This window comes from Podarcis melisellensis, assembly GCF_964234715.1.
Source record: "Podarcis melisellensis genome assembly, chromosome: 14".
Classification (NCBI taxonomy): domain Eukaryota; kingdom Metazoa; phylum Chordata; class Lepidosauria; order Squamata; family Lacertidae; genus Podarcis; species Podarcis melisellensis.
This window is the reverse complement of record NC_138546.1, coordinates 775,944-800,423: the sequence shown is the minus strand read 5'-3', so window position 1 is coordinate 800,423 and position 24,480 is coordinate 775,944. Positions and strand designations below refer to the sequence as shown.

The 24,480-nt window shown below is 51.0% G+C and overlaps 3 protein-coding genes across 6 annotated transcripts; 2 read left to right on the top strand and 1 right to left on the bottom strand.

Annotated features, from left to right (window-relative positions):
- On the top strand, positions 1-12,687 carry NAA60 (N-alpha-acetyltransferase 60, NatF catalytic subunit). 4 transcript variants are annotated; one of them, XM_081889379.1, is made up of 8 exons: positions 2-145; positions 1,469-1,556; positions 7,498-7,613; positions 8,259-8,388; positions 9,068-9,164; positions 10,140-10,374; positions 11,336-11,499; positions 11,714-12,687. In XM_081889379.1, the coding sequence occupies exons 3-7, from the start codon at positions 7,504-7,506 to the stop codon at positions 11,490-11,492; spliced, it is 729 nt and encodes a 242-aa protein (XP_081745505.1). In that variant the 5' UTR covers positions 2-145; positions 1,469-1,556; positions 7,498-7,503; the 3' UTR covers positions 11,493-11,499; positions 11,714-12,687. The 4 variants fall into 4 exon arrangements, with proteins under 4 accessions (XP_081745504.1, XP_081745505.1, XP_081745507.1 ...); XM_081889378.1 differs by lacking the exon at positions 1,469-1,556 and having other exon boundaries at positions 1-145; XM_081889381.1 differs by lacking the exons at positions 2-145; positions 1,469-1,556 and adding an exon at positions 3,230-5,156.
- Positions 12,688-14,450: 1,763 nt separating this feature from the next.
- On the bottom strand, positions 14,451-19,440 carry NUDT16L1 (nudix hydrolase 16 like 1; the record flags this gene model as incomplete). The annotated part of the gene is given in 6 exon segments (XM_081888194.1): positions 14,451-15,590; positions 15,592-15,624; positions 15,628-15,642; positions 15,991-16,228; positions 17,571-17,781; positions 19,425-19,440. Coding segments are annotated over 6 exon segments (699 nt in total). The 3' UTR covers positions 14,451-15,404.
- Positions 19,441-19,852: 412 nt separating this feature from the next.
- On the top strand, positions 19,853-24,400 carry LOC309357213 (forkhead box protein J1-B-like). The gene is made up of 3 exons (XM_081889287.1): positions 19,853-19,962; positions 20,780-21,337; positions 22,319-24,400. Exons 2-3 carry the CDS (start codon positions 20,867-20,869, stop codon positions 23,054-23,056), a joined length of 1,209 nt encoding a protein of 402 aa, XP_081745413.1. The 5' UTR covers positions 19,853-19,962; positions 20,780-20,866; the 3' UTR covers positions 23,057-24,400.
- Positions 24,401-24,480: the final 80 nt, after the last annotated feature.

Here is a 24,480-nt window from a genome sequence, read left to right as displayed (position 1 = left end):
GCCGCTGCCGCTGAGGTATCCGCGCTCGGTCTCCGCCGCCCGCGCCCTCCTCCGGACTCCCTCCCCGGGATGAATTAAGCGAGCCGCGGGCCGACGCCGACGCCGCCTCCGGCCTGGAGCTGGGGCAGCCGCCGCCCCTCCTCAGGTACGCCGCGCCGCCTCGGGGCCCGACCGCGGGGCGGAACTGGGGCCGGGGGAGAAGCGGCGCCGGAGGCCCCGGCCAGGAGGAGGAGGAGGCGGCGGCAGCAGCAGCCCGGCCTTCCCTTCGTGGGAGCCGCCTCCGCGCCCCTGAGAGCAAGGCCCCGCCGCCCGCCCCGGGATTGGGCCCGCGAATGGGCCCTCGGGGGTTACAGGAGAGCAGAAGGGCGCCTGAGGTTAACGATGACCCGCCCTTCGCCCGAAGGTCGCAGCAGCATCGAAGCGAAGTCTTGTAAGCAGCGCGCGCTCGCTCGCGCGCTCACGACACACACAGTATTATTATTATTGTTGCTGTTACTCACTTTCTCGCCAAAGGCAACTCGGAGTAACTTGCAATAATAAAATAATACATTAAATGCACGCCCGATCTCGCCGACACCACTCCACCTCTTCCCCGCTTGTCTTCCTAAGGTGACACTTAAATGTCTCAACAAATGAAACTGATCTGTAGAAAATGTAACTTGAAAAAAGAGGCATTGCACGTGCTTTTGTAAGCCAAGGAATCTTTAATAAAAATACATTAAAATAAAAGCACACCCATTCTAAGAAGAATATGCAACCTGCTTAGTGGGAGGCATTAATGCCGAAGATACTGCCCAGGCCCCCCTGTCAGGACAGAGCAAGCAGTTGCCAGGATTGCAAAGGAAACCCTCCCTACCCCTGACGGGTCCTGTGCCAGCCACTTCCTCTCGGGTTAACACTGGTCTGGCATTCCCGAGGAGGCATCTCACTTCCCTCTCTCTTGACCTTGCCCCCTCGCAAAAGTCACCATGAGATAAGAAGTTTAATTTATTTGTTTGAAAGAGTTCCATGCCGCTTTTTCAAACATTCACAGCAGCCAAGGCAATGCAACAAACATTCAGTGAGCCACAACAGTCACCATAAAAAACTAACCATCCTGAAAACATAATTTACTTGTGGCTCCTGGGGAAGCTTGTTGCTTCCATTTGATTCTGCCATAAGACCTAATTGTGTGTTTCCTGTGAACTCTGATCTCCCAGGTCCTTGTCCATTGCTCTTAACCATTACATCATAGGGCTGTACTTACTGTTTTAGCTTGTTGAGTAGTTTTGGTCTGTTAACTCTCAGGATTTTTTTGAATATAGTCTTTTTATTGTTGGTTTTAATACTCTATTGATATTTAGATTTTTTTTCTGTTTACTGCTCTGGAATCCATATTTGAATAAAGGTATGGTTTTGATTCTTTCAAAGTAGTAAGAAGAAGAGGGAGGTGAGATGTGTGTAATAGTGTCTTCACCACTTTTTACAGGATTTCTTGACCCTGGATTCTTAGCAGTTGGACTTTACAGCAGCCCAAAAGTAAGATCAAGTCAAGACTAGTCCTAATATTGCTGCAGGTGAGCCAGGGCAGGGGCTGCATCTATCCTGGGTTGCTCCTCATTGCCTCTTTGGAATATGTTGATATTTTAAAGCTGAAAATAGCATTTAGGTTTGCTTTTGTTTGTGTGTGAGAGAGAGACAGAATGTGTCGGATGTTTTGCATTCCAATGAAAGATCCAAGTCACAGTTCCGATAGGCCCTCCCCTTCTTTAAAAGGATGGGTATAGGAACCACGAGTGTTTTGTTTCACAGGCAGATGTCTTTGGGTGAAGACATCATCTTCAACCTTTACATTTTTCATTGCAAGGGAGCCTGAAACAGGCAGGCCTCCTGTGAAGTGCATCAGAAGAGAAAAATGGGAACATTTGCCATTTGGGATGACAACAAGCAGGCAGAGAGGAAACAAAGGACTTTATGTGAGAGTCGCATAAAGTGTGATGGGGAGCATAACTGGGACTATGCTGGGGGTGGTAAGGGTCATGGCTGCACTAGGCTCAGCAGGTGAAGCAGGTTGCCAAGTCTTCTCTGGCTTTTGAAAGTGTCCTTGAAGAGCTTGAATGGCAAGTGGTTGATTGCTAGCAAAGTTTTCTGCGTCCTCCTAAGACTGGTGGCACTTGCATCAACATGGCACACACTGGGGTTGAGCTGATGCTCCCATTTCCTTTTTAGAGTATGAGGTGCAGCATTAATCCTCCAGGGCTATACTGAAGTCACCCCCTGACCTTGGGCTCTGTTGCTCACACACAGAATGAAGGTCCGCAGGATTGCCTCTTCCCCTTTAATGGTGTGGAATTGTCCACCCCATTAATGCTGCTTGAACCCTTTCAAGAGCCTAGATGAGCAAGATGCTGAAGATGAAAGCTACCAAGGGCATGTACATTTAAGCCTGTTGAATGGTTGTAGCATCTTCCAAAGAATCGCAAGAACAGAAGTCTTTGATGGAGCTGATAATTCTGCATTGGAGTCCTGAAATGTAACAGTTTCCCAGAATTGCTTTTATTGGTTTTTTTTTTTTATTGGGAAATTCTTAAACTCAGTTTAAGCTCTGTGTATACTCTGAAATAGGCATTTCTGACCTCAGAGCTTGTCTTGACGGCAAACTTTGTCATTTTGTTGGTTCATGTTGAGATAACTTTTTAAAAATTTAATATTAGATGAACAAACGCTTGGATGGATCTGAAATTTGTAAGAACATGGTTGAGTGGCAGGAAGTGGGAAGGCCCTTGCGTAAAGAGGATGTGTGTTCTCTAAATGAGACCACCTTGTTCTTCCATTGGTCTTTTTAAAAATATGTGTATTTTTCTCCATTGCTCTGTTTGATCAGTTACGTTTTTACTAATAAGGGGGAAACTAGACTCCTGTTGTCCACTGAAGGCACCAGAGGAATGGGTAGCAGCAGGAGTTATTTAGTCACATGCTAGAACAATGGGCTGTTGGTATGGCGGAGGTGATAACCTATAAGTCTCCCTTTTAGTGGGAGGGGAGAGGCCCTTGATCTAGTCTTGATTCCCCACACAGGCCTCTAGCTGGTACTGCTCACAACAATGAAGCTGTTTTTCGGTACAGTGGTACCTTGGTTCCCGAATGGCTTGGCTCCTGAACGCTGCAAACCCAGAAGTGTGTGTTCTGGTTTGCAAATGTTTTTCAGAAGCCGAACGTCCGATGCGGCTTCCAATTGAGTGCAGCTCCTGTAGCCAGTCGGAAGCCATCCCTTGGTTTTCTAACTGTTCCGGGAGTCAAAGAGACTCCCGGAATGGATTAAGTTCGAGAACCAAGGTTCTGCTGTATTTCATTGGATTTATGCTGCTTCTGTCTGGGTTCACTGATTTGTGTTATTCCTCTCCCAAGGAAGCCATTACGTTTTGACAGGGAGATGCTAATGTGATAATAGTTTTGCTGTACCTGCTGGTATTCTATCCTTGTGATTAATTGCCATCTCCGTTTTAAATAATTAAAAACCTGGTTCTTATTTCTAACTTGAACTTTGGACCTTGAATAATTTGTATGCCTGTCACCAAAAAGCTATTTTGCATCTCTTATCAGGTATTCATTTTTTCTTTAAAAAAAACTGGGTTGTGCATGTTGATAGCAAGAGAGTTTCCAAACCTCTGCCTTGGTTGCTGGTTGGAAGGACCCTATGCTGCTGGGGGGAGAGCTTTCTAAGGGTAGAAGGAAATATAAAATGCGTATACAGTTATACCCCATGTTACGGACGCTTCAGGTTATGTGTTTTCAGTTTGTGGACCGCGGGAAACCCGGAAGTACCGGAATGGGTTACTTCCGGGTTTCGCCACTCGCGCATGTGCAGAAGCACCAAATCGCGCAGACGCGGCGCTTCAGGATGCAAACGCTGTGGGTTGCAGACATGCCTGTGCCACGGATTACGTCTGCAACCCAAGGTTCCACTGTATATCAAAGACTTTGCTTTTGTACATAGTTAACCTTTACAGTTCGTGGTCATGAGATGTAGTAGCAAGCAACAATGGAATGAGCCTCACAGGGGGGATGCAAACATACCATTCTGAATGGAAATAGCAACAGGCGCTTTACCTGAAATGCTGAGAGTGAAGCTTGTTGGGTGAGTGTTTTTCCATGTGCTGGAGACTTGCCTTTGCCCCCCACTGTTTCCCCCTAGGGAAACCTGATATCTACTGGGTTTTCTCCAAATTGACCTTTGCTAAAGAGCAGGTTTCGAGGAGAAAGCAGAGCAAGGGCAAAACCACTGGGACCAATGCTTTCTAGGCATGGGAGAAGCACGAGTCTGAATGAGCCATAAGAGTTTAAAACAGGCAAACGATAAGAAATATTCGTCATTTTCAAACAGCCCACTGGAAATTCTGAAGGAAGCTCTTCAAAAGCTTTTTAGGAAGTCAGTTTAAAGCTTGACCTCTTCCAAGACTGGAAAGCTGCAAAATGTGAGATTAAAGGAATGGTTGTTTTATTCTGGGAAGTGAAGACAGGATGACAGTAGACGTTGTTCTGGACATGGGAAGAGGGCATTCGCAAGTGCAGCACGAATCAGCAGGACTTACTTTGGATGGCCGAAGAGCGCATCTGCTCAGGGAGGAGTTACCACATAATCCTAATCCGTAATTCTGAAGTACTGTGTATGGTCCAAAAATATCCAGTGTTATCAAAATGTCTTCTCATACTGGTGGTGATTTTCTTCCCTTTGTGTCTGGTAGCCATCAGAGCTGCTGTGACGAGACCCCTAAAGACTCAGCCGTCTTGCAGGAAGCAAAGTCCCCATGGTGATATTTTCCATCTGCTGTGTTAAAGCGTTTTCTTTGCAAAATGCAAAGCACATGGTGTTTTGACCCAGTTTTAGAGCAACACTAATAATAAACTGTCGTGAGCCTGCCTCCTTTGTGTTATTAAGAGGACCTAGAAGCTACTGAAAGGAGGTTTGGGGTGGTAGCTGGCTTAATCGGGAGTGCTGGATTCCACTTCTGCAGGGGTCATCTCTGAGGATTCTTAAGAAAGGTGTGCATGAGTAGGGGCTGCAACCATAGGGCTGCTGTGGTCCTGCTGTTAGGAGGCAATTTGGTCAAGGAAGAGAGAGTCTGCTTGACATTGCACTAGTTCTGTCCCCTCTGGCTTTTGGCCTCTTCTGGAAGGTAAGCTGGCAGTTTGTGCCTCTTTGCTTCCTGCTGCTTTGAGTCTGGGTCGTCTTCCTACTTCCCAGACAAAGGTTTTAGCCAGAATTCTTGCTGCAGCAGAGGAAGTAATCTGACAGGTGAGAGGGAGAGGTGGGTACCAGGGCCATCTCCTTCAGCTCAGCTGCATTCGGTGCTTTACCTGCCTGAACTATTTCCTTCCGTTAAAGTCTGTCATTATAAGAACTCTAACTTTAACAACTGGTGACTGGGTTTTGCATTTGCCTTTCCCTCCTCATCTCTTTTTCCTTCTGTGTTGTGTTTCTCAGGTTGTAAATCTTTAGGCTGGGACTGTCTTTGTTTTTAATCTGTGCACTACATTTTGGAATTGTTAGGCAATTTATAAATCTGGATGGTGATAATAATAATAATAATAATAATAATAATAATAATAATAATAAGTCCTTTGGCACTTTTAAAAAGGCCAATGTTATCAAGTTGGGCTGATCTTCTACTCATCAACTCCCCTACCCACTTACTAATTGGATAGGAGGAGGGTTTGAGCCAGATGTTCCTCTCAAACCACATTATGGATGCCTGTCAGTCTGATTTACCTCTGCCATGGAGTGTGATCCTGTGCATGAAAGTAGCCCCACTAAAGTCATATGAGAACTATATTTTCTGACCCTACACATGTTTACTTGGAAGTAAGTTCTGCTGAATTCAGTACACAGAATTGTTGTTTGTATTACATTTACACTGGTAGAGGGCTTAAAAAAGGTAAAGGTAAAGGACCCCTGACAGTTAAGTCCAGTTGTAGACGACTCTGGGGTTGCGGCACTCATCTCGCTTTCAGGCCAAGGGAGCCGGCATTGCTCCACAGACAGGTCATGTGGGCAGCATGACTAAGCCGCTTCTGGTGCAATGGAACACCAAAACCAGAGCAGCACATGGAAATACCGTTTACCTTCCCGCCGGAGCGGTACCTATTTATCTACTTGCACTTTTTGGGGCGTGCTTTTGAACTGCTAGGTTGGCGGGAGCTGACCCCGTTGTGGGGATTCAAACCGCCGACCTTTTGATTGGGAAGCCCAAGAGGCTCAGTGGTTTAAACCACAGCACCACCCACGTCCCCAGTAGAGGGCTTTAGATTAAAATAAATAGATAACAGATGGTCCAGCAGTTGAGTTAATATCAAAGATGTTCCTGGAACTGAATAAAGATTAGCAGCACTGACATTTCCCTTCTTATGTCTATGTAGAGCTGGCAGTAGTAGCATTTGCCAAGGCAATTTCCCACAGTCAGGGTCATTGGATTTGGCTTGTCTGCAACATACACATGGCAAAGAGAGAATGCTTTGCTCTTCCTGTTTGGTGTTGGGAACATCTAGGTTGCCTTTGGGGTACACAGTGCATTACAGTGCTTAATGCAGCAGCAAGATACGCACCCACCCCCAGTTTAGCCCCAACAGAAGCTTTCATTTTATCATGTGAAGAATGCATACACACAGACCTGTCCTTTGTACCTTGGTCGCCGAGGGAAAATCTCTGCCTGCTGCTCAGGCAGACTGTTTGTTTTTTTAGTTATCTGATCATGTTCTTCTCCAGGTTTGGGGAACTCCCACCATCCCATGCCATTTGCCATGCTTTCTGGGGCTAATGGAAGTTGTGGTTCAGCAACATCTGGAAGGTCAAAAGTTCCCTGCACCTGCTGTATTCAAACCAAGCAAACTTGTTTGCTTTTCAGTTTAATTTCCTGGAGTGCAGAGTTTGGCAAAGCAGCTCATAGGAAGTGAATAGGAAGCAGACAGCTCAGGACCAGTTGCAGGCCTCCTTCCGGTGGGGGGGTGGAGGCGGACATTGCAAGGTGAGCTTAGATCAATAGCATCAGGATGTCAGAGGTGCTTGCAGTGGTAGGATAAATTTTCAGATGCTTATTGAACATCTTTTTATGCTGACAGTTTGAATATTTTCAAGGCGAGCCAGTTATTTTGATGATTATATTACAGTGGACCCTCTGGATACAAATGTAATTCGTTCCAGGGTTCCGTACGGGCCCCGAAAATTCCGTAAGAGGCGCTGCTTCTGCGCACGCAGCACGATAAAGCGCTTCTGTGCATGTACACTTCCAGGTTTGCCGAATTCACAACCCGAAAGTTACATTACCCAAAGGTAACATAACCCGAGGGTCCACTGTATTTTTATAGGATGTGATCATATAATTGTAGAATTGCTGAGGTGGAAGGGACTCCCAAGGGTCAACCAGTCCAACCCCCTGCTATGCAGGAACCTCAGCTAAAGCATCCATGGCAGTTGGTCATCCGACCTCTGCTTAAAAACCTTTTCTTTCTTTTCTTTTCCAGGTGTGAATGACAGAGGAGGTGCCTCCAACTGCACTGAGTGAGATATACCTTCGTCTTCTGTGCCATGATGACATAGACACAGTCAAGCAGCTCTGCGGTGATTGGTTCCCAATAGAGTATGTTGCAGCCTGGACTCTTGCAACTGATTTGCTTGGGGGGGGGGGAGGGAGGAAGAGGAATGGAATCTGCCTCCTTGAATTTCGTGAACTGGCAGGTGTAACCACAGCCAGAGCTGAAACTGACAACTCAGACATCCTGTTGTTATGCTGGGGCAGTTGATCATAAAATGAGAAAAGTGTCAACCAAAGGCCATCTAGACCAGGGGTAGGGAACCTCGGGCTTTGGGCCTGGATGTTGATCCGCCAGGCTTCACTATCTTGCCCACAAGGCTTTCCCCAGAAATGACTGTTAATAGCAGACACTTCCTCACATCACTGCCCCCCTTTAAATTATAAACAAACTCTGAATGCTATTAACATCCTATTTATATTAATGCGTGCTTTCTAGGAAAAGTCACTAGAAAACAAGTTAAATACAACTTTGCAGCTACCCAGCTTGACTGGTATTGTATCCATCTATCTGTATGTTACAGTTGTTGCTTTTTAATGAAATTTGGGGTCCCTTCAAACTGTACAATTCTATGTTTAGAAAGGGGAAATGTGAAGAAACAGCAGGGGAAATCTTTCCACTCCACATGTGCTGCAGCTGGTAGGAGATCTGTTGGGTTCTTCCCTCACCTCTGTCTGTACCTTTCTTCCCAGGTACCCTGACTCATGGTATCTGGACATCACCTCGAACAAGAAGTTTTTTTCCCTGGCAGCCACTTACCGAGGCTCCATTGTGGGAATGATAGTAGCTGAGATCAAGAGTCGAACAAAAGTGCACAAAGAGGTATGAGAGAGGGCCCCGCTCCAGGAAAAGGTGCACAACCCTTGCCTACCCACGAGCCATTGAGCAATTGAGGCTTGCATCATGGAGTTCATGTTTGTCTTTATAATGGGACAGCAAGCTAGCTGCCTTTCATGGTTTCAGTTGTTTGCTTGTGAAGGCAGCATCTGCTAAAGGATGGGTGGGGAACCTATGGCTCTCCAAATGTCTGACTGTCGTTTCCGTCATCCCCAGCCATTGGCCATGCTTGGGGGGCTGATTGGAGTTGCAGTCCATTAACATCTGGAGGGCCACAGGCTCCTCAACCGTGTGCTAGAGATCCTGGGCTTGAAAGGGATTTCCAGTAGGGACTTTCTCAATTTTGACTGTTCTCTGCCCCTCTCCATAGACTCCAGTTTCAACTCCCATGTTCTTATTTACCATCTGCCAATTTCCATTTGGCTCCCCTCCCCTGCACACGTGTGTGTGTGTGTGTGTGTGTGTGTGTGTGTGTGTGTGTGTCTGCTCCAAATCTTCCTTGCCTCCATCCAACATCCAAACAGAAAGTTGCCAAGTGAAGGAGGAGGCTGGATTGGCAAAGAGGCTGCTTGGCAAAAAGCACGAAGCATGCCAGAAAAATGGGTTCTGTATCTTTGTGTGTTGAGTAAATGCCTTTCTGTTGTGGTTTTTTTCTCCCCTTTAGGATGGTGACATTTTAGCTTCCAGTTTCCCGGTGGATACTCAGGTTGCTTACATTTTAAGCTTAGGAGTGGTAAAAGAATTTCGAAAGCATGGCATAGGTAAGAGTATCTTAGCTTGCAATCTCATGTGCATAGTTGCCTTGGAAGTAAGCCCTATTGAACACAGTGGGACCTGATTCTGAGTAGACATACATAGGATAGGATTGCACTTTAAATACTTTGCACTTTAAATACTAGTCAGTCAAACAACACCCCAAAAAAGGCTGTGTAATTGCATCACAAGCACAAGAGCTGATTGCACATCTGTGTATACCCCTCTGCACTTGAAAAAGATGGGAATTCACATTTCTGGACTAGAAGAGTGGTGCTACTTTGTGCTCTCAATGTCTAGGGGCAAGGAATCCCATGTATCCCCTCTGAGGCAGGAGCCCCAGCTACTACCTGCCTCCCTGTGGCTTCCGAGAGCTTGTCATTCTTTGCCTCCATGCTTTCAAGCCTATCCTCACAATCATGGGAGCTGGAAATGTGCCTTTCCTCTTAACTAAAAACTGAGGTGCTTGTGACGCTTTCATACTGCAAACAACCCCCCCCCCCAGCCTTAGCTGAAGATGCCAGGAAATGTGGTGTGGAAGCCTTGTCAGGCAGAGGGGGCAGAGCCCTTGTGGTGCAGCACCTTCACTGCAGCACAGCTCCAAGCCTGTGTTTTAAAACTGCAGAAAGCCTTCCCCCTTAATGGACATAAGTGGTCATTCATCCTCACCCCAGAGTATATGTTTCAAGCTGTAATTAACCTGACAAGCCCCTTGCCAGGCTACCCGTGTCCACTGGCCAGGGTCACACTTGGCAACATTGTGCAATGTGTTGCTTCTGCTAAGTAGTCCAAAAATTAAGAGATGGGAGCATTCTTGTTCCAGTGCTAGCGGGGAGGGGGTACAAGGTAGGGGGGAACCCTTGCTTCAGAGTAAGGGCATGTTACTGCAGCTAAAACTCAGTCACAGCAAAGCAGCAGCGAAAACTGCCTGGATAGTGGGTTGGCCGCCTTTGTTGCTTCTAACGCTTTCTCTCCTGTGCTAGGTTCTCTCTTACTTGAAAGCTTGAAAGATCACATATCAACAACTGCCCAGGATCACTGCAAAGCCATCTACCTGCATGTCCTCACCACTAACAACACTGCTATAAACTTCTATGAAAACAGAGACTTTAAGCAGCACCATTACCTGCCCTACTATTATTCCATAAGAGGCGTCCTCAAAGATGGCTTCACTTACGTTTTGTACATCAATGGTGGGCACCCTCCATGGACAATCTTATATCCTTTGTTGGTGGTCTGGCAAGCTGTGGGATGCTGCTCATGATCTGGTCTGTGGTGTTTTGAGAAGCCATGCACCACGTTGCAGGAGCAGAGGTCAGGGACTGGTGCTTGGCAGCTCAGGGCAGGGCGAGAGCCCCTTCATCCTACTAAGGCCCAGGCTGGCACTGCTGGGGAGGCGGGTCTGGCCACTGCTGCAACCAAATAGGACTCTCCTAGTATAGACATTGTACCTGAGACAAAATGTCCAGTGCAATGCAAGATGCAATATATTGAAATAAGTTAAATTACTGCATATTTGCTTACTCTCCTGGGCCTTGCACCCCTTCCAGAATAGACTTCGTTCTCATATTTTGATAATCTGCAGGGGAAAGAATTCCTACCCTTGTGGAGCTGCCACCTTTCTGTGTCTAGTTCTTCCTCCTGGTGCACAAAAGTAATAATTGCCAGGTGTGCTCATGTTTGACTTTTAAGACTGTGGTTATGGATTGCCTCTTTAGTAGGGCCCAAGTGTCTTGGCCTTGAGAGGCACAAAGTCCAAATTATAATCATGATGCACATTACATGGAAATGTTCATGCTGCTCCCCTGAGGGACCCTGAGCAACCCCAGTGTCCTGGGGTGGGGACCTAGAGCACATTAGAGTTTGCAGGTGATGGACCCTCTTTCCATGGGAAGCAATATTTCCCAAAGAACTTGCCCTGCCGCCAAAGTGTCTTGCTCTAACATGCAAGTTAGAGCTTGCTCATACTGGTGCTCTGTGGGCCTGAGTCTGCTGTGCCACTGAGCTGACGCCTGCCGCGCTGTCCAGCCGCTTCCCTCTTCGTAAAATGGAATGCTGAGACTCCTCCCAGAGGGAGCAACAGCGATGGCACTTGCTGCCGCCGCCGCCACTTCTTCTTTGGCTTGGCCAATTCAGCTGTCTCAGTCTTCATTGTTGGGGCTCCTTAACGGCAGTGCACTGACTATCTTCAGCACATCGGATCGACCTTGGCCAGTCTGAGCCCCTGTACAATTCCCCAGCGGATCTACCGCCAAGCCCAGAGCCTCCTCTGCAGTCTCTTGCCATGGTCGGGCATTTCAGCAAAGAGCGGCATTGAATATAGCCGGACAATGTGATTCTAAGGTAAGTTGCAGACTGGTCATGCCATTTTCCTGTCCTGTGGGTGCTCTTTGTGCTGGGAGCACGAAGTGGAGGCCACCCCGGCACCCACTGTTGTATGCTCTGTTTAGTAAAATTTAAATTTAAGATGCAAGTGCATTAGAACTAGTGCAGGCTCCACCTTGAATGTGGCATGATACTTGTTCTTTGATGGTTCTGAACAGTGGTTCTCTTGTAGGCAGGTCCTTCTCTACGTGATGAAACAGACAACGGTTTTGCTCGCTGATCCATCCCATGAACCTGGGTGCCCCTCTGTGAACTAGCCAAGACTTGGCAGATCTTCTCATCTTGCTGGGCTCTCGTTTCCCGTGTTGCCCCAGGGCTTAAGGAAGAGTTTGCAAGTTGAAAGTCATGGTTCTCCCGTAGATGCTCCTCCTCCTCCTGCGCTGTAGGTGAGCGGCTGTTCATCCTCCAGCCAGTCGTTCAGCAGCTGCCCGAGGGACACCAGGTGTGCTCCAAGCCCTCTGCTTGGGGTGAGGATGGACCTTGCACAAAAGAGAGGAAGACTGTGTTGATTTTTTTCCTGATGCTGTGACTAGGAGCAGAGAAGGCCGATGCGGTTTTTCACTCCTTTGGTGTAAAAGTTTTGGCTTCATAAGCTGCACTTCTATTTTTGTCGGCTGCTGGGAAGCCCAGAGCTCCAGCGCCTCCCCTCTCACGCGGGCTTCCTTTGCCTGGGGGTGGTTTTAAATGAAGCAGCTTGGATTGGCTGTTTTATAGTGAAATGGGTGAGTGGGTGTGTATTTCTCAACATACACTGTGTATATAGAATTCTGCCTGTAGTCTCAGCTAGAACTCAAGTCCTGTGGATGCTGTGAAGGTGTGGGAAGATCTGACTTGAGGAATTCACCTTGCTGTGGAAACTCAGGGGCCCTTCCCTTCCTCCTTTGCTGAATCTTCCGGTGGGAGCCTGAGTGCTTGCCTGTCAGTTTCCCCAGCGTCCCAAGGTAGAATTGTGGAAATGGGTCTCCCAACGAGGTTGCAGCCAGGGTTGAGGACGTGCAGAGGAGACACTTGCTTTGCTGCAAGGCAGAAGTCTCACCTTTGGTTCCTGCTGTCTGTTGAGGCACCTTGGGGGCCTTCAATGGATGCTTTTGGTTTGCCACGTTTTGCACACGACACCCGTTCCCCATTTAGCTATTAACCCCTGGCTCTGCTGCCCAAAGGTGCATGGTGTAGCCCTCTGGTCCCTCAAGCGTGGGGTGGGGCACAACTGCCCTGCCCTGCCCCATCTGGGCTTTGCGCCACAGCTATCCACTATGGCTGCCCTAAAGGCCAGTAGGATAAGGTGCTTGGCTCTTGTGCACAGCACCTCTCCGGAGAAGGAGTGCTTTGCAGAGAGCAGCACCGACAGGGTTATGACTTGTCTGATTCTCAGGAGGCATCTCCCCACTATATGACTGCAATGAAGTCAAGGTGTGCTGGATGCAGGGCAAACAGCCTGTCCCTCTGCTGTCGTCTTCTGGGAAGAGTTGCCAGCATCTGAGTGGACCCTTGGAACAGTGCCAGCGAGCTCGTCTTCTTAACTATGCTGCTCTGTGAGCCCAGAACTCTGAGCTAGGAGGCCCCTGCATGACCAGATGCCTCTTCCCTCCCTTCCAGAATGCCCTTTTGTTTGCAACCTAGTTGAGATTATACAAAGGGGTCCCTTCCCCCAATATTGGCTTAATCTGACTGCATGCTCAGCTCTGTTCTGAGACTTGCACTTTTCGATTTTAAGGAGTAAAACAGCTCTTAGGTTTCCTCTTCCATCATGTTGCTGTTGGTCTAATTGGAAGGAGGATTCAGAAGCCTAGGCAGGTGCTCCCTATCTATGTATGGCTTCCGGGGAAAGAGCTGCCTCTTTAAGAGGAAGGGTAGACACAGAACCCCTCCACTGTGTCTGGTCACCTGGCTCATGAGGGACTGTGATGGTCCAGTTTCCCAAGCTCAACAGGTTAGCCATAGTGGTGCTGGCTTTGGCAAGGCTTCAGTGTACATCCTGCCATTTAGGGCTTGATAAAATGTTACCTGCCTTCTAGTAACGATCAAGAACCCCCATTATGCTGCAGAGGGCAGAAATCTTCCAGAGCTTTGGCTCTCAAATTAAGAGGCACATCCTCCCTGGCAGGCTGAGGTGACACTTGGGGTGCCTCCTTGCCCCATGGATTGATTGCACCGGCAATGCTGCCCTTTGCATAAAAGGCAGGGAGGGTGTCACGTCCTCCAAGGGCCCCCAAGCTTGGATTTAGGAAAGTCCATTTAAATAACAATCATTGTGTGTGATTTTCTTTTAAGTGTGTGTTGTGGTGGGTTTTTGTTTCGTTCTGAAACTTTCCTTTTGCCTGAGAATGTCCTGAGCTGTTATTGTTTCCATGTGTATTTTGGTTTTCTTTTCATGCTTTTGTATACTCCTTGTCTGAGCTCTTTGTGGCTCTTGTATGCCTGCCTGCCTGCTTGCCTGTTGTCTGTGCACACACTACTCCTAAACAGATGGCTTCAGGAAAAGGAAACAAAAGGCCTCAGCTGTGGGCCTGCCCCCTTTGAGAAGACGGTGGTGTTTGCCACAACCCTTATTTATTGAAGAGCAAAGGCCAGCCAGTCACTTTAAATGTCTTTGATTAAAAGAGTTTGTTTTGTTTGCGACTCTCCTGTCTTGTTTTTAAGCATTGCACAACAGTGTGGTCTCCTGCCTTTGTTCCTCAGGGCTCTGGCCCATGAAGCCAGACCGTTGGGGTGGAAGAGCTTTTTCAGAAGCACACACCAAAGGCAGCTGTCCCTGCCAAGACTTGTGCTACTCTGTGCTACTGCCACCCCCGGCACCCTGTGGCATTTGCCTATGTCTCCCTGTGCACAGGGCAAGGCCAGGCAACACAGCAGCAGAAAGGGGGGAAATTAACAGCAAGAGTCTGTTGCTGGAGCTGGTCTGTGCTTAGGGTGGAGAAGGATCCACCCGTAGCCTTAGTGCTTTGCACAGCTAAGATCACAGATCCAGGCCCCAGCCAAGACTCTGAGCCACTGCTAGTCACAGTAAGCAGCTGTGAAGTAGACTGACTGACTGGTGGGCTAACAAAGTCAAACAGCTTTGTATGAAAGGGAGCCCTTTCGGAATGAGCTGAAGTCATTTCCTTCTGAAGCAAACGTTAATACTTGGGCTTTTCCGGATGATGCTCTGGTTTTCCAGAGGAGGGCTGGTGCAGGGGAAAGGAATTCCATACCTTTGAGCTAGTACAGTCTAGAAAAAGCTTTGCTGGTGGATTCTACCCCACGTGTAAACAGGCCCTGAGCAATCCTTACTGCAAAGCTCCTTTCATGGTAGGGCAGTGCTGTTGCTGCCCTACGACGGATGGCTGTGTGACTAAGGACTAAGACTTAGCCCACCCGCTGAGCTTTGCGCCTAGCTTGTGCTCCTGACTCCTATGCTGCCATCTGTGTCCCTTTTGAGTACATCTTTCGTAAGGGGCGGGCTAGGTTTAGAGAACTCTTAATGCATTTCAGATTTTTGCTGTTTTGCCCTTTCGCTTGTGTAGATACCTGAAATAAATCACATGAGAGGTAGAAGCTTTCAGATTAAATGGGCAGCTTGGACTAATCTTGGAAATTTATGGAAAGCCTGACTGTGCCACTTGGAGATAGGAAGAGAGTTAGCTGTATACCCCTGTGGGAGAGAAGCAGCATTCTGGAGCATCCCTGTGTTAAGCTATGTAGGTTCAAACAAAAGGTCAGCTATGCAGTTTTAACAGCTGGGTAGAAACACAAGCCTAGTCTTCTGTAGGTGCAACAAAAAAGTTTTTTATTCTTCTGGTCTCCACTTTCAGCACAGCAACAAAATTGACTCCTCTGGTGCTCAAAGCTATCACATTAAAAAATAAATTTCCTGAAGTGCAGTGTTAAAAGTAGGAACCGGTTGTGGGGGTGGCTGAGGCTGCTTCTGAGGAAGGCCTTTGGGGTTTCTGCGTGGCAGCCACAGCTTCTGCCAGCTTCTCCACAGGTACCATGTTCAAGACTTTCAAGACATAAAGGAGCTGGAATTTGGCTGTGCTGACGAAGGAATTCCCCAGGAAGGAAGGCAGCCCCGCCTGTGCGATCTTCCTGGGTGTACAGGGGCTCTCAAACCATTCCCATCACCTGCAACAGCGCGGGCAAATGCTCTGTGACCAGAAAATAACACCATGCTGCAGCCCACCATCACCCACAGTCAAAGGGCTCTTTCTCCTCTGCACTAGGAAAACTGGTATGCTGCACTGCAGTCTGGAGCCTCACTGCTTGGGAAATTAAGGAATGCCTTTTGCCCTGAGGTTAAGGCCACCAAATGAAAGCCCCCACCCAGGGGAAGCCCTGTCAAGCTCTCCCACCCCATTAACCCTTTGTCCCCTCCAATATTCTTGGCCAGGTGTGGCCAGCAGCCCTCCTAAGCAGCCTTTCCACAGAACCTCCATCTGCCCTCTGTGCTGCTGTCGGCCCCTGGAGCCCCACCTCCTGTCCATGGTCCCGCGAGTGCACGGCGCTGATTTCAACAGCATGTAGCTCCAGCAAGGTCAGATGCTTGGCATACAGGTGGGCCACCATGCGCTGGGGGCCCCCCGTGGTGTGTGAAGCCAGGTAGTTGGCTTCCGTCAGACGCACACCGCCCAAGCCCAGCACCCAGTTCAGGCCATTCTCCAGCGACCAGAACTGCCGGTCCACGAACCCTCCAGGGAAGCCCAGCTGGCAACTGAATCACATCTGCATCTGCAACACAAGAGGAGGGAAAGGAGGAGCATGTTAATAGTTGCATCCATTTTCTGCAGCGGCTCCCTTTTTTGGGTAAGGCTTTTCCCTTGGAGGCTTGCCTGACACCTTTGTTGTGTATCTTGGTAAGTGCCAGGCGAAAATGTTCCTCTTCAACCAGGCCTTCGGTTTCTGATCAATCCATGGCCTTGGGTTGGTTGGTTAATTACTTTAATCAATCCATGGCCTTTGGTTGGTTGTTTATTTACTTATTAGATTTATATACCAACCTTCCTCAAAAGAACTCGGGGCAGTTCACAAGGAAAAACACAAGATAAAAGCTCAAACAGATAGTCAAATCAAGAAACAACAAAACAAAAAATCCCCTTCCCACAGACACATTTACAAGGCTGTAGAATATTAATCAGCCAATAAAGGACTCCTGGACAGTTACGTCCAGTCGAAGGTGACATGGGGGTGTGGTGCTCATTTCGCTTTCAGGCCAAGGGAGCTGGCATTTGTCCACAGACAGCTTTTCCAGGTCACATGGCTAGCATGATGAAACTGCTTCCGGTGTACAGAAGACCACGATGAGTGCCAGAGCCCACAGAAACACAAGCAGCCCAAGTCCTGGCTGAAGAGAAACGTGTTTGCCTGGCGCCTAAAAACAGGCAATGAAGGCGCCAGGCGAGCCTCCCTGGGCAGAGTGTCCCACAATTGGGGAGCCACCGCAAAGAAGACGCGTTCTTGTGTTGCCACCCTCCAGACCACACACAGGAACATGAAGAAGGGCCTCAGATGGAAATCACAGCGTTGGTTTATATAGGGAGAGGCGGTTCTTTGGGTATTGTGGTCCTGAGCTGCTTAATAGGCTTTATAGCTCAAAAGCTGCACTTTGAATTGGGCTCCGTGCAGATGGGCCAACATTATGCTCTGACTGTCTCACCCGAGTTCTGCACACAGTGATGTGTGTCTGTGATTTGTCTTTCCGTCCTCATTTACTATGATTTAATTATGTATTTTTGTGTTCTGTTTTTATCTGTAGGCTGCCTTGAGTTCCTGTTGGCGGAGTGTAAATATATAATAATAAATATCTAATAATAATAATAATCCGCCCTGTGGTCTCTTGATGAAGGGAATTATCAGTGCTTTTTTTTCTTTCTAAAAAAATGTTCTTATTTTCCTACTCATATTGAAATGCTGCCCCTCAATGAGGCCAAACTTAGATACACAAAATGTTTAGGGGTACACGTTCCCCTGGGTCCCCAAAGGAAAAAAGCCCTTGGAATAAATAAATAATAATTATTAATAATAATAATAACAACAGCGCTCGGCCGACCTCCCACGTGGGCTGCTGAGCACGTGGCATCCCTACGTGGGCGGAGCCATGGCTCCCATATGCCACGCCCCATCCCCTCAAGCCACGCCCCTCGCCAGGACGGCGCAGCGAGATGCGGCCGAAGAGCATGCCGGGATGCGGGGCGTGGGGCAGGGCGTGGCTCCATCCGGGGCCCAGGCGGAGCGCCTCAGGGGCCTCAGCTCGGCCACGCCCAGCGGCTCCAGGCCCGAGGCGGAGGAGGAGCCGTGGGTCCCCTCAGCTCTGGCGCCGCCATCGCCGCGGACACGACGACCACTGGAGCGCGCGGGGAGAGGTGGCGGCGTCCAATGGGGGCGCCGCCTGGCGGACTGGCAGCCGCCCGGCCCAATGGAGAGGCTGCTCGCCTCACAGCGGCTCCGCCTCGAGACTCGATGGGGCGGAGCTAGCCGGGGATCCGCCCTGCCGCTGCGCGTCTTGGGAAATGTGGTCCGTTGGGCGGCGGGCGAGGATGCTCTGGGCATGCGCCGAGTGCTGCCTTCCCCTGGCTGGCCGCGCGGCTGAGCGGAGGGAGCAGCTTCGCTCCGGACCAGTTTTTGCTATTTTTAATAAAGCATCTAAACATTATTTTTAAGGGACACAAGATGGTGAATAAAGAGTGTGATTATTCTGCTTAGGGACCCTTTGGGTGACAAGTTTTCTCCCTTTTAATTTAATTTTTCCATTTTACAATATTAAACAATAAATATAAATCACACACAAACCCAGTGATGTTTTCTGCTACTTCCCTCCCTCCTGTGGTTTCTGATTTTTCTAGCAAATTCTTACTGCATATCTTAATTTAATCATTTTACCCATTTATCCTTTTTAATTCCCTTATAATCCTTATGGCTCCTGTTTATATCAATCCTGCTAATGTTTTTAGTTGTTTACATTTTGTTTTCAAAGGTCCAATACATTTCCCCCATTCTGCTACAAAGAGTTTATCATCCTGATATCTTAGTCTTCCAGTAAGTTTCTCCATCTCCGCGTATTTCATCAGTTTTAGTTGCCAATCGTCTCTTTTTGGGATCAGCTCCTCTTTCCAGTTTTGTGCGTATATCATTCCGGCAGCCCTGATAGCATACATAGTTTTTTCCTGATATTTGGCACCCCTTCTCCAAGTATACCTAAAAGGAAAGCTTCTGGTTTTTTAACAAAAGTTATTTTAAACATGTTTTCAATTCATTACAGTATAAACAAATTTCCAGAAGGCCTTTGCAACCTTTCAGAATCACCACATGTGAAAAAAGTACCCTCTTTCTCTTTACACTTCCAGCATATATTGGATTTATATTTGTCAGCTTGCTAGGCGTCAAATAGCATCTATACAACATCTTCATGTAGTTTTAATGCGCAGCATGCTGTAAATTTAAAATCTCCTTTCCAAAGTCTTCCCCACGTTGCCATATCAATATTATAATTGGGTGACAAGTTGAATTAATTAATGGAATGAACTCGCAGAGAGGAAAGAGGAAGGAGTTGACTGTGCGCAGGAGCCCTGGTTTAAGGTCCACGGGGTCCTGGCTGGAAAATTAACTTTTAAGAACATCAGAAAAGTCCTGAATCAGGCCAGTGGCCCTTCCGGCGCAGTGGCGTCTGCTCTCACAATGGCCAGGGAGATGCCATGGTGTACAATGGGAAACCTGCAAGCAGAATCGCAGCACATGAGCCCTCTTCCCTCCTGTGGTTTCCAGCAACTGGGATTCAGGAGCCACCCACAGCCCTATCCTCCACGAGTTTGCCCCATCCTCTTTTAAAGCCATCCAAGTTGGCCTCCTGTGGCAGTGAGTTCCATAGTTGAACCGTGTGGTGTGGTTTACATGTGCAATCTGCTTTTACGTACCCAGGACAGCTGCCATGGAGGCCCCGCGGGGGAGACCCGCGCAGTCAAAAAGGCTGCCTCTGCTGTGCGCGCGCCATGCCCCATGGGCACCTCTGTCCCACCTCCGGAGCTGCTGCCCTCCCGATGTTCCGACCTCCCCTTGGCCCCAGAGGTGCCACGAAGGGCCCTTTGGGGCCGGACTCGGGCCAGGCAGCCAAGAGGCGGCGTCACAAGGCAGACGGGCTGCCAGCAGCTGCTTCTTAAGCCTCCGGGAGCCACTTTTGGAACCCCCAAAACTTTCCAGCACCTGGTGATATTGCGCGTAACTGCCTCCTTTTTCCCCCGCAGCGCAGCAGCTTTCACAAGGTGGCGGCGTGTGAGACAAAAGGTGCCTCGACAGCCAATGAAATGTGGGGCTGGCGGGGGGGGGGGGCTGGCGGGTGGCAGCCTGAACAGGTTGCTTCTCTCCATCGCCTGCAAAGAGCCAGCCGGACGCGCCACTCTCCCCTGGCACTCGCAGAAGGCGGCCCGCACCTCGCCTGTTGCTGCGGGGCAGAAGGTAGGCGCTTGGAGGGGAGGGGGGCACCTGGAACTGGAGGGGGGCTTTGTTTCTTTTCAGAGTTTTGCACGAGACCCTTGCACAGGGGATGCACCCCAAAATTGGGGGTGGGCGGGCTAGAGAGGAACGTAGAAACCTCATGGCTGATAAGGATGCCCCCCCTCCATCCTCCCATCGGCTGCCCTCCTCCACCTCTCTTCTGATTTTCCGGCCAGCCCGATGCTCCTTCCACTCATCCCGGCCACCTCCTTGGCAAGAGCCCCCCTTCCTGACCTTGCTCCCCCGCCCCAACTTCTGGCTGCTCCCTGGTTTCTCGCGCGTGGGTGGCAGCTGTCTGGGTGCCCCCGCGCAAGGGTGCTCGCTTCTCAGAAGCAGAGACTGGTGGAGGAAGGAGTAAGGGGGGCACTGCCCCACGCAGGTGGCACCAGAGGACGCGGCGGATTTAAACCCAGCTTCCTGCGATCCGCCGCGCCCGAGTTTGTGCCCCGCAGGTGGGCGCAAGGAGGGCAGAGAGAGGCGGCAGCCTTCGCGGGCCGGGCTGGCCAGCCGCCTGGGGTCTCCTGGCGCAGCGTGGCGGCGGAGGAGAGGCCGTGTCGGGTTACAGCCGAGCTGTGCACTCCCCTAATGAGTGTAAAGACGAAGCCTCGGCGGCTGCCACCTGCGCACCCTCCGAAACCGGATCGCTGGTCCCCAGGGAGCCGCTTCCCCAAGCCACAGGCGGGCTGGCGAGGCCCCGGCGAATGGAGCCCGTGTAACCAAATGCGCCTGCGGGGGACCTGGCGGAGCAACAGCTTGTCCTTTGTCTCTGGCCCTGCAGGAGAATTTCCCGTCCGACGCCCCCGTCGCCTTGCCTCTCCCTGGCCCTGCAGGAGAAAAGGACGGCATCTGACTCGGGCCGGGGAGAATGTCCCTCGCAAGGCCGAAGACGGGGCGGCAGCAGCAGCAGCAGCTGGGCGCAGAGCCCTGGGGCGCATCCTGCGGGGCTGGCGCCGTGGACGACAGCCTCACCAACCTGCAGTGGCTGCAGGGCTTCTCCTTCCTCCCCGCCAGCCCGGAGAAGCCTTCCTCGGCCAGCCTCCTGCAGCAGGGCTCCTACGCGCCAGCCAGCCCGCCCGCGGGCGACACGGCGGCCATGGGGGCGCCCACGGGGATGGGCAAACCCGCCAGCTCCAGCTCCTCCCTGCAGCCCCTCGCCCCCGCCCCAGAGGCGCTCGACTACCGGACCAACGGGCAGGTGAAGCCGCCCTACTCCTACGCCACCCTCATCAGCATGGCTATGCGGGCCAGCCCAGAAGCCAAGCTCACGCTCTCGGCCATCTACGCCTGGATCACCGAGAACTTCTGCTACTACCGCCACGCAGAGCCCAGCTGGCAGGTGAGGCGGGGCCTGAGCAGCAGGTGGTCTTGCAAGCAGATGCCTTGCGAGCAGGTTCAGTCCCCAGGGGCAGAGCAGGGAAGAGACTCTGGCCTGAAACCCTGGAGAGCCATTGCTGATGGTAGACAATACTGAGCTAAATGGACCAAGGACACACACAAGGCAGAATGTTGTGTTCCAATGACATAAGGCAGGAAGGGCCAGGCCCAGAGGGAAGGGGGAGACTGAGCTGGCCTCCCATCAATATTGTGGACTTGAAAAAATGGGAAGTGAGTTGTTTCTCCCCCTGCCCCAGAGGTGCCCTTCCCCATTCTGCTGGGCAGGAGGGGCTGCTGCAACCAGGGGCAGGTGGGAGCAGAACATTCCTCAGATGGGCACTAATAACTTCTGCCAGGGCAAGAGACAAAGGGCACCTCAAATGATCCAGGGGGGCTCCCTCCAGGAAGAAAGGTTGCAGCGTTTGGGACTTTTTAGTTTGAGGGAAATCAAGGAAGAGGCAGGTGTTGGGAACGTTAGCGTGGCTTGGAGAAAGTGGATGTATCGAGAAAGGTTTTCCTCCCTCTCCTGCAAAGGCTAGAACTTGTGGACATGCAACAAAACTGAAGACGGGGAGGTTCAGGACAAAGAGAAGAGAAGGCAATTCTCCATGGGGTACAAAGTTACTATGGAACTCCCTGCCACAAGAGGCAGTGATGGCCACCAACTTGGATGGCTTTAAAAGAGGTTGGGCAAATCCATGGAGGTCAATCGGTGGCTACAAGGCACAAGGCCAGTCACTGGCTCTAGTTTGCAGCAGGTCCTGCTTGCAAGTTTCTCACAACAGGGATCTGGCTAGCCCCTGTGAGAGCAGGATGAGGGGCCAGTGGGATTGCCCTGGCCTGATCCCGTAGGGCTGTCTGCGTCCCGTAGGGCTGTCTGCTCACCCCTCCCTCTCTTCCCTTTCTTCCCCTCCTCCCCATGGGCCTTTTGTCTCCTCCGCAGAACTCCATCCGCCACAACCTGTCCTTGAACAAGTGCTTTCAGAAGGTGGCGCGGCAGAAAGACGAGCCTGGCAAGGGGGGCTTCTGGCGGATCAACCCCCAGCACGCAGACAGGTTTGTCGACGGGATATTCCGGCGGAGGCGGGTGCCAACCTTTCCCTGCATTTCGGCCACTCAGGCAACACCCCCCTTGCCTGCCTCCGGTGCAGAGCTGGGCTGCTTCCGAGGGAGGGGACGAGGCCCCCTGCAAGAGGACCAGACGCCCCGGCTTCCTGGGGGGCAGCGCCACCCTGGTAAGTGCAAGCAGCAGCCAGGCCAGGGCACCAGCAAGGCTGCTTGGACCAGTGCCCGCTCGCCTCTGGCCTCTGTGGGCAGAGAGGGGGTGGCTCTGCCGGGGGACCTCAGCTGGGCGTCTGTGTTGGAGGACACCTTCGTTGGCAGCGGGAGCAGCATTGAGGACCTGGAGCTGACGGCAGCCCTTGGCTCCCTGGCCGCAGAGGAGGTGGTCCTGGCCTCCTCTGACCAGCCAGTCAGTCCTCTGAGCCAAGAGGGTCGCCCTCACCCTGTCCCAGCCCTGGTGGAAGACCTGACGCTGTATGCCGAGCCCCTGGGCCAACCGTGGGGGGAGGAGGAAGCAGCCACGGAGCCGCCGCTGGGACCCCCCTGGGCCTTCGAGGAGGAGGGCGGCACCTGCTTTGTCGAGGGCTTCCTAGCCGAGATGCAGCCGTGGGAAGCATGAGCTCTGCAGGCCCCCAAGAGGCAACGAGAAGACGCAGCAGAAGCGGAAGTGGCCTTGGTTTGCAGCTGACCTCTGCCCGGGGTGGGCAGCCCTGCCCCAGAGCAGAGAGGCTGGGGGTGTCCGCCCTAGTCGTAGCCTTGCTTGATGCAAGTCATGCTGTGGTGTGTATGGCAGCAGGTCGCAGAGCGCCTGTATTCCCAAATCTCAAAAGGCACAACAGAGCTCCGTTAGCTCGGGATGTACAGCTTTTTCTGAAACCGGTGAGCACACTCTCAGAGGTGCAAGGACGGGCAAAGCGGGTCTGCCAAAGGGCTGGGGGCCAAGAAACCAGGGGAAAGGGGGCACTTCTCGTCCTCTAACTATTCAGAAGACTTCAAGGCCTCCCCCTCCTTCCCTTCCTGTGCACGCAAAACCAATATCCTTTTTCCAAATCAACTTTGGCAGCACAATGTTTGTAAGTAAATACATGCAAATAATTTTGTCTGAGAGCAGAGTCTCGTTTCTGCTTCCTTGAGCAGCCTCGACAGACCATGGAAGGAAAGGGGTTCAGCTAAGGCTGGCAGCTAAAAGGAAGGCCAGGAAGAGCACTGGAGCACCCTTGGCAAACTCCCTGAAGGTGCTGGTGGGAGGTGGGCATTCCCATGCTACGCATGTGCTAAGGCATGTGCCAGCTGCTCCTCTGTGCCTGGGCAGGGAAGAAGGCAAACAGACTCTCCTTCCTGTCCTTTGGTGAGGAGATGGACACCGGGCAGCAGACAGGCCTGGACCTGCCTGGGGCAGTTGGGCAAGCGCTCTGGAGACAAAGAGTGGCAGCCTGAGCCAAGACAGACAGGCGCATTGGCTGGCTCATTGTTCCTCCAAACGGCCAGCCTCCTCAGAGGAACAAACTGTCCTGCTCACCTGCCAGGGTGGGAGAGAGATCTGCGAGGGCAGGGGCCAGCGAGGCCTGGCTGAGAGCACAGCACCACCCCCTACCCTCCCTGGAGCACCCACCCAAGGCAGCTGCCGCCCCTGAAGGGTGAAAGGCGGATCTCTCCTCCACCAGCCTCACTGAATAGTCCACTGGCCTGGCTTGAGAGGGCACTGGCGTCTGGGTCAAAAGCGTTTTGCCAATGGATTTGGCTGCAGTGCCAAGGGGTGAGTGGCAGATATGGGCCTCGTGCCAAGGCTGCTGCAGACCCACACCTGACTGGGGGGAAAGAAGGGCTAGGGGGGCGGTGGCTTGTTCGGCAGGCAAGGAAGGGGCAGAAGGCAAACCCAGAGCACTGCCACTCCCAACATTTATGTCACTCCTCTCAAGGTACCAGCAGCCTGACTTGGCACAAGGCCCATAAAGGCAGGTCAGTGAAGAGACTGGAACTGCGTGTGGCCCCGTCCACATGGTCAGTGTGCCCCACCAGACACCAGGAAGGAAGAAACCAACA